The sequence below is a fragment of the Nicotiana sylvestris genome, chromosome 6 (genome assembly GCF_000393655.2).
Source record: "Nicotiana sylvestris chromosome 6, ASM39365v2, whole genome shotgun sequence".
Lineage (NCBI taxonomy): Eukaryota > Viridiplantae > Streptophyta > Magnoliopsida > Solanales > Solanaceae > Nicotiana > Nicotiana sylvestris.
The window spans coordinates 24,768,946-24,776,881 of NC_091062.1; the positions used below are offsets into that span (position 1 = coordinate 24,768,946).

General features: G+C 38.9%; 1 protein-coding gene across 6 annotated transcripts; it reads right to left on the bottom strand.

Annotated features, from left to right (window-relative positions):
* Nucleotides 1-1,100: 1,100 nt before the first annotated feature.
* On the bottom strand, nucleotides 1,101-7,519 carry LOC104229050 (disease resistance protein RPS2-like). Of its 6 annotated transcripts, none has more exons than XR_011400411.1 (3): nucleotides 7,411-7,519; nucleotides 2,598-5,970; nucleotides 1,101-1,990 (listed from the first exon to the last, which is right to left on the bottom strand). XR_011400411.1 is itself a non-coding variant. In XM_070147950.1 (3 exons), exon 2 carries the CDS (start codon nucleotides 5,957-5,959, stop codon nucleotides 2,951-2,953), a length of 3,009 nt encoding a protein of 1,002 aa, XP_070004051.1. In that variant the 5' UTR covers nucleotides 5,960-5,970; nucleotides 7,411-7,519; the 3' UTR covers nucleotides 1,101-1,990; nucleotides 2,941-2,950. The 6 variants fall into 6 exon arrangements, 4 of the variants coding, with proteins under 4 accessions (XP_070004051.1, XP_009779925.1, XP_070004049.1 ...); XR_011400410.1 differs by having other exon boundaries at nucleotides 1,101-2,027; XM_070147950.1 differs by having other exon boundaries at nucleotides 2,941-5,970.
* Between the last annotated feature and the right edge of the window lie 417 nt (nucleotides 7,520-7,936).

Sequence of the window (7,936 nt, forward strand, 5' to 3'; positions counted from 1 at the left end):
TGCTACTAAGTATCTCTGTAATTAGGGGTGTTTGTCGGTCGATACGATACGGTAATTAGACTTTAAATTGGCCTACCATTTTGCATGTTATTGTGCAAAATGGCATATAAAAAAGTTGTATCTCAAATATGTATAAAGCTCAACATCACCTTTAATTGATGTTAGAATCTTCGTCTTTCGACTATAACTGTCAAAATGGACCAGCCCAGCCCAAGCCTCGTGGGCTTTTAAATTTGGTGGGTTAGGACGAGCCGGGCCGCCATATGAATAGGCCTTAAAATGGCCAGCCCAACCCAGCCCTAAGAGGGCCGTGGGCTAGGGCGGGCCGACCCTTCAATTTTTTTTAGAAAAAAAAAATTCTTAAATCCTTAAATATTTTTTTGTGACGTAGTCGATTAATCATGTAAACAACTTCTGTTTGGTTAGGGCAAACAAAAAACTTGATATTTGACGAGGAATCTCATAATTGAAATGCAAATTATCTATATCTCTAGCTCTTCTTTTTTAATGTTACATGAATATTTTCTTAACACTTTTCTTTCATCTATCTCTAGCTCTCTTTTTTTTGTGTTTAAAATTGATCTTTTTCTATAATAAAGAGCAGTTTAAATATTAATAATATATTAAAGTAATCCAAACTGATCATTGGCCACTTAAAGTAATATTTTCTTTTGAAAAAAGATTATTATTGGCCACCTAAAACTTTTCGAGTTCGTTATTAATTAAGCAAAAGAAATTGTAATTTTGTCATATTATATGCATGTCAAAAATCTAAATTCTAATTGATATGGAAGGGTAAATGAGCAATCTAGGGTTGGGGAATTAGGATTATAGTTAATGGTATTCTTAGTTTTTACTTTTTTTAAATATTTAATAGTTAATTAATTTGAATTTAATTAATTTTTGGCCCACGGGCCGGCCCAGGCCCAACCTCGGTCAAGCCTCAAGGGCTAGTGGGTTGACTTGGGCGGGCCTATAAGCCTCGGTTTTAAATGGGCTCAAAAAATCCTAGCCCAACCCTACCCAAGTAGCGGGTTGGGTTGGACTGGCCTCACGGGCCAAGCCCATTTTGACGGCTCTATTTCGACTGTGCAAGGACAAGAAGAAAACTGTAATACAATTGTTGCTATATGTTGCAAAGTCTACATATCTAAATCATGCGACAAATTAAACAAGCTCTTGAATCCATTGAAAGTGCTGCCAAGATCGATGCAGAAACTGTCATCGTGAACATATTTCAAGCTCGCGATTACAACAGAGTTAACTACACAATTGCATCATAGATGTTGCTCATGATAACACAAGTTGTTTCATTTTATAGCCCTTCGCACCAAACTGTACGTGCTAGCCATGGCTGCTGCAGCCTATGAAGGCATAAACCTTGAGAGCAGCACTCGAGTGCTCATCCTCGTCCTGGTGTTGTGGATGCATTGTCATTCATCCGCTGGAAAGGCCTTCACTTGATGAAGCTGCTGACTCGCTAAAGAAGTTGCAGATTTTGCTACTTGAAATGGCCTTGACTTTAACAAATGATCAGAACATTTACATTAACAGTGCAAATGAAAACAGTATCCTTTATCTGTATGCTGCTGCTGATCACCCGAATGGGAAAGGTCTGGGCACCATCAGGCGGGATGTGGGCTATGACCGGCCCAATTTCAGGGGCATCCAGTGGGAAGGATGGGGTCGACCCAACCACGTTCCCCTGAAATCTGATGAAGGTCCAGAAAAGGTGTCTCAAGCCAGAGAAAGAGTGATGATGGGAGCTTGTCTATGAGTAGCTATATACAACATTCCAATCGTGTCTACGGATCTCTCAGCTGCACGACAGATTGTACAGAAGGTGAGCGCCTGAGGCGAAGACCTACTGATTGTGCAAACTCTAGGCCTGTTTCATGGAGAGGAATCAGCCGAGATAGACTGCACCTGCTGGAGCCAAACCAAACTGGAGCTGATCGTGTCCAGAACCATGTTGAGACACTGGCAAGGTCTGGACTTAGAAAAAGGGTATTTTACTGAATTTTCTCCTGAAATGATAATTGAAAGATGCATAAAAATAATCTCTGCTAATTTGGACTGATTCATCACTAAAAATGTGCATGCAGCTAAAATAATGAAAAATCACTTCTTGAAATCATGGGTTTCTATGACAATAAGAAAAACTCACCTAATAATCCCCTCTTCATTTTCGTTACGAGGACTCAAAAACAACCAAAATATTAAACACGACGACAAAAGTTTGATATGATATAGGCGACAGCACTGTTCTTTATTTAATAAAATAGAAGAAAGAAACGCATAATAGCTTAGTAGGAAACAAGTCGGGATAAACTGCAAAGTAAACAAGGCATAAGTCGTTCCATTACAATCCCTTTTTTTTGTTTTTTCTAAAGTTCCTGCCAGGATTAGCCATTAGGCATAACACAATTTTTCAGATAATTGGCCTACTCACTCAACACAATATGTCCACTATCTTAGAGGTGAACAAAAAAAATTGATTCAAAAATATTCAGTACTTGTGACTTCAAATCAATGTTGATCATATAACAATTTGAAATCCCTAAGAGTCTTTAAGAGAGTGTAAGCTTGTTTCTTACCATGAGAAAGTTATTGTGGCCCGAAAGAAGAACTACCAGAGCTTGTAGCGTGACTGTAATAGGGAGATAATCCAGGACAATAAAACTGTAACCAAAACAACGCATAAGTGCATCTATTACAATATTAAATGGTTCTTGAGGTTTCCTGCCAGAAATAGCCATATCCGTTCTCCTATTCAGATATTTGCCTACTCAGTCAACGCTCTATATCCGTTCTCCTATTGTGTTGAATAAGAAACATGATTCACAAAATTAAAAACTTTTGACTTCAAATCAATTCTGATTAAATAACAGTTCAAAATCCCTGAGAGAGTCTTTAAGAGAGTGCAAGCTTATTACTTACAGTAAGAATATTATCGCGGCCCAAAAGAAGAACTCCCCGAGCTGCCACCATAACTGTTTATGGTGTTGGAATCAACCCTAATGTCTTCATTAGGAGCAGATTCAGGTTTAAAGAGTGGAGCAAGGAGAGACGTGGCAATAGGGTGGTTCCGCTCTAATGTCCACCACCACCTTCTGCTTCCTTTTATCTGTTTGAGAGAGTCAGCTAGTTGCTGCCTTATTTCCAGAAAGAAGGGAATTATTTCCAGCTCCGGACAATCTATGACTTCAATAGTCGTTAAGGAATCACAAATCATCGGACCTCTGCATATGCTTCTCAGTCTTGGTATAGAAACTAATCTTAATTTTTGCAAACTTGGGAGGACCACTTCATTGTCGTTCTCTTGAATGACCTCTTCACTTTCTGCTTCTGTAACAATCTCCTCCAGCATTAGACAGCTTCGCAATTCAATCTCTTCAAGGTTGTTGAGTTGCTGCACTAACTCAAGTGGCAGCAGAGTAGTGAGATTATCACAGGCAGTAACATTCAACACTTTAAGTGTTGAAAGAGTGCCCGCTGGTGGAATCCCCTTGCATATATTTTGCAGTCTGCTCAGACCCTCGATCTCTAGCAACTCTAATTCGGGAAATGTGCCCCACTCGGAAGTTATAATCCATTCCATCTCGTCGCAATACTTTATTTTGCAATGTTTTAGGTGGGAAGAGGCGTTCATAATAAACATTGGTAAGTGAGTGATACCAGAGCATTCATGAACGGCCAATTCAAGTATCGTTGGCAACCAAGAAGGGGCTTCCATTTCAACGATGTGAATCCCGAAAAATCCTACACTATTTTTTCCAGGTAATTTAGAAGATTGAGGATAGCCTAAACAAAATTTGAAACTCTCAAGCATGCTCCAGTGACCTGACAAGACATAACGATTGAAGTCGTGCAAAGTGCTGAAATTGGCTTCAAGGTTTGCCAAGTTGGTGCAGCTTGCCACGACATTAACAAAATCCAAACCGAACATTAGAGGTTGCCATAAACCAATCGTTAAGAGGTCTTCCAAAAACCTGAATGTTCCTAAAATTCGAATATCAAATCCATCAACAGTAGTGTAGGAGAGATCCAGATGCTTCAGATTGAGTAACATTTCCATTCCCTGTGGCGTACACTCGATTGATGTAGAAGAGAGATCCAAAACCCTCAGCTCCTTGAGCCTTTCCATTGTTGGCACGTAACGCAAGTTCCAACAACTGCGTAGTAGCAGAGCATGGAGGTTTTCCAGATTCGAAAGTGACTCGGGTAACCTAGCGATGCCTGTGTAAGATAAGTCCAGAACTTTGAGACTTCCTAGATGGTTAAAGAAAGAAGGAAGTATGCCCTTGGACAATGAATTATACTGCAAGAGCAAGGTAGTTAGCTGAGGGCATCTCGGTTCAAAACTCAAAGTGCTCAAATCATTTCTCATTAACGAGATTCTTTCAAGGCCTACAAGCCATTCATTCTCAACTGGTGGGACACGAATTCCACTTCCTGCTCGGATCATAAACAGTGGATTCACTCTTGTAACAGCTATTGCCATATCCCTAATGAGGTCATGCATTTTGACAAATTCATTCAAACTACCTTCTTGACAGCCGATCTCTAACAGACACGCGTTTTTCAGTTCATCTAATATCATCTTTCCCTGCAGCATCTTGGATTCTCCATACCCGAGATTATCCAACATGCCTTCCCATATCCAATATTTAATCAGTTCTTCAGTCTCAATATGATGATCCTCTGGGTACAATGCACAATAAAGAAAGCATGACCGAGTCACATTGTCCTTCAGTCTTTCATAGCTAAATCTCAGACGTGTAAAGACTCGATTCTCCATTCCTTCTATTCTTCCCATTGCACTTTTCAGCTGGCTTAATGCATTTTCCCATTGCCTCATATCATTTTCTCTTCTTAAAGCCCGACCAACTGTTACAAGAGCTAGTGGAAGACCTCCACACTCCATCGCGACATCCTCGGCAACAGCTTGTAATCTTGGAGATGCTAGCACCTCGTCACCGACCTTTTGTTTAAAGAGGTCATATGCTTCTTCCTTAGAAAGCACACTAACTTCAACGTCTCTCATTGTTTCCATGCCACGACAAACCATCATAGATCTGGTAGTTATTATCAACTTGCACTCATGCCCATAACCTGGGGATGGGATTCCTACAACCTCCAACGAAAATGCTTCCCATAAATCATCTATAATTAAAAGAAATCTTCTTCTTCGCATCAAGGCTTCAAGTAATTGAGCTGCTCTTGCCATTTCATCGTCTTCCTCATCAAAAGATAAACATACAGCTCTAGCAATATCCTTTTGTAACTTTTGGACATTTGAATCCTTGGATGCCGTGACCCAAATGACATTATCAAAAGCTGTGCTCTCTCTCAAAAGTCGATTATTAATTGCTACCAAGATGGATGTCTTACCCACTCCCCCCATTCCATAAATACCAATTATCCCAGTGTGTCCATCATTCAAATACTCCCACACTAATTTTAAACTTCTTTGAGCAGTTTCTCCCACTAATGAAGTTGCTGGTAATATGTTTCCTCTCTGAGGCATCATGTCAACTAATGAAGCATCTGGATATATGCTCTGCGCCAACAGCCTGTCGGCTTCTTTAATTTTCTTATTAAAGTGTTTCCCCAGCTTCAATCGAGACGTATAATTTGGACAACATCCATTTAAACAACTCTTGTTTTTAGTAATTTCTTCTTGCAAGCAAGCTACAGAACTTTTGATCTTTCCTACATTAGTAAGCCACATATTTACCTCAGCTTTTGGCTCCATTCCGCGCCATACTTTTTCCACTTGTAACTTTCTTCTAACATCCTCCTCCCGAGCTTTAAGCAATTCCATCTTTTCTTCAATTCTATTTGCTAATGCATGAGGCTTTCTCATATACATACATTTTTCGGAAATGGATTGATGCGAGCAGGTCTCTCCACAAAAACATTGTATCATGCTTATCACTGCACCAACAATTTCCATGGCCAGTATGTCTGCAAACCAACAGAAGGCAAAGATAAAGAGACACAAAACCAACTATAAGGTGGCTCATGTAAGCAGACTGCTAAGAAAAAGACATTGAACCTAACCCAAGTCTAAAAGATAGTCTATGAGGTTAAGAATGTTAAGGACCAAGAGACTATGACTCATACCCTCAGCTAAAGTCCGAGTCTAGCACCAGAGGAGGAGCCGGGAATTGAAGTTTATGGGTTGAGGATTGTAGTCCGTTTTAAGTTATTCGGTTCTAAACTAATAATTTGTATAAATTTAATGGATTTCTTAAGACAAATACAATGTTTGGACCAAAGCTATTGAGTCGGGCCGAACCCGTATCTCGCATGCTAGCTCCGCCCTGCCCATCACACCCCCCCCCACCCTAACACTTTCCCAGCACGCCCACATTTACATATTTGAAGTGTGGATAACATAACATTTAGCTATAACAATGGATAACCCAACATCAAGGACGGGTCTGGCTCTAAAACCACCGGAGGTGTCAAGGCCCCACATTGGTTGAGGCTATGAGTTGTATTCTCTTTATACAGTCTTGAACAATCCTCAGCTCCAAAAGTTAGCATACGGGGTTAGAATCGTTCAAGAATATATAAAGATATTACAACTTAAATCCTCAACTAATGTGAGACTCTGACACTCTATAATCACAACTAATAAGGTTTAAGCTGCAAACCAGATAGTAACCGTCTATACTAAAACCATCAAATTGACTGCCAAGTTTAACATTTCCTGTTAAGTTTAATTTCTATCCACTAAAAATGAAAATAAAAGTTACTTAAAAGTCAATTGCAGATGGGTAATACTGAGTATAGTTGGGTAATGCAGAAAAAGAAATGGAAGCAGCTAACCTATTGGAACTAATCAAACTACACAAATGGTATAAACATTCTTCACACCATCAGTGTATATAAAACCAAATTCTTTCCACTTTCATGGTTGTCTCCTCAAGAACTAATTTTAATCACTATCCAACATCAATTCAGATCGAATTCACCACAGCCAGTGACGGATGCAGGTAACAAGTTAGGGGTTCAACCGAACCCATTAATTATAATACAGAACATAGACATATATGTAAAAGATTCATAACTCTATAAGCGCAATGGGTTCAATGGTAAAATTATAAAGATCAAGCCATTGAGTTAAAACCCTGGATCCGCCTTTGGTCACAGCAAAAGTAGCAGATATTCGTGTTGACAAACAGCAAGTACCCATCAACTCAACATTCATAAGATGGACCGTATTTGAGGTAAGAGTGAATTTCATTTGGCCATAAAAAAGATCTACCTTTTTTCGGAATTAGTGTTTGGCTATATAGAAATTTCAATTTCACTTAAAGTTGAATTTAACATAAAGGATATGCAACTTTCAGCAGGAATGAAAATATACTGAGAGATATTGTATATATAGCTACTAACCTGAAGTGACAAATTTGAGAAGACTTTGATTCAAACTGAGTTTATTGAAGCAAAAATATCAATATGACAATATGTTTAAAGAGTGTGAATATATATGAAGATACATGCCCTGTAATTCATTCAGATAATGAAAGTCAAGGCCAGCTACGCGTTGACGCCAAGTCATCTTCATATATAACTGAGAAGCTTCATCTGTCATTTTCTTGCCCCACATTAGAATAATTTTTCATTCCATTAACTAATCATGGTATTCCGGTTTCAAATATTAGACCTTAATTATAAGTTTGTTTGTCATAGTTTGACTCTGCTGAAATTTAAGAAAGATAGAAAAACTTTTAAAATTAATGATCTATATTGCTATAGCATTTGTAATGTAATAGTCCACTAGTGATATTGTCCGCTTTAGGCATTAGTCTTCCGTCACTAGGATCTTAGGCTTGTTAATTTATATCCCAGCATTCTCTTGTGTTTTGTCGATGTGAGACTCTATGTAAAGCCGGGATTTTCCTAAACTCAGTTTAACTCT

What these genes read in the sequence shown, in the direction of transcription:
- LOC104229050 (XM_070147950.1), bottom strand. Translation starts at nt 5,959, where the DNA reads ATGGAAATTGTTGGTGCAGTGATAAGCATGATACAATGTTTTTGTGGA.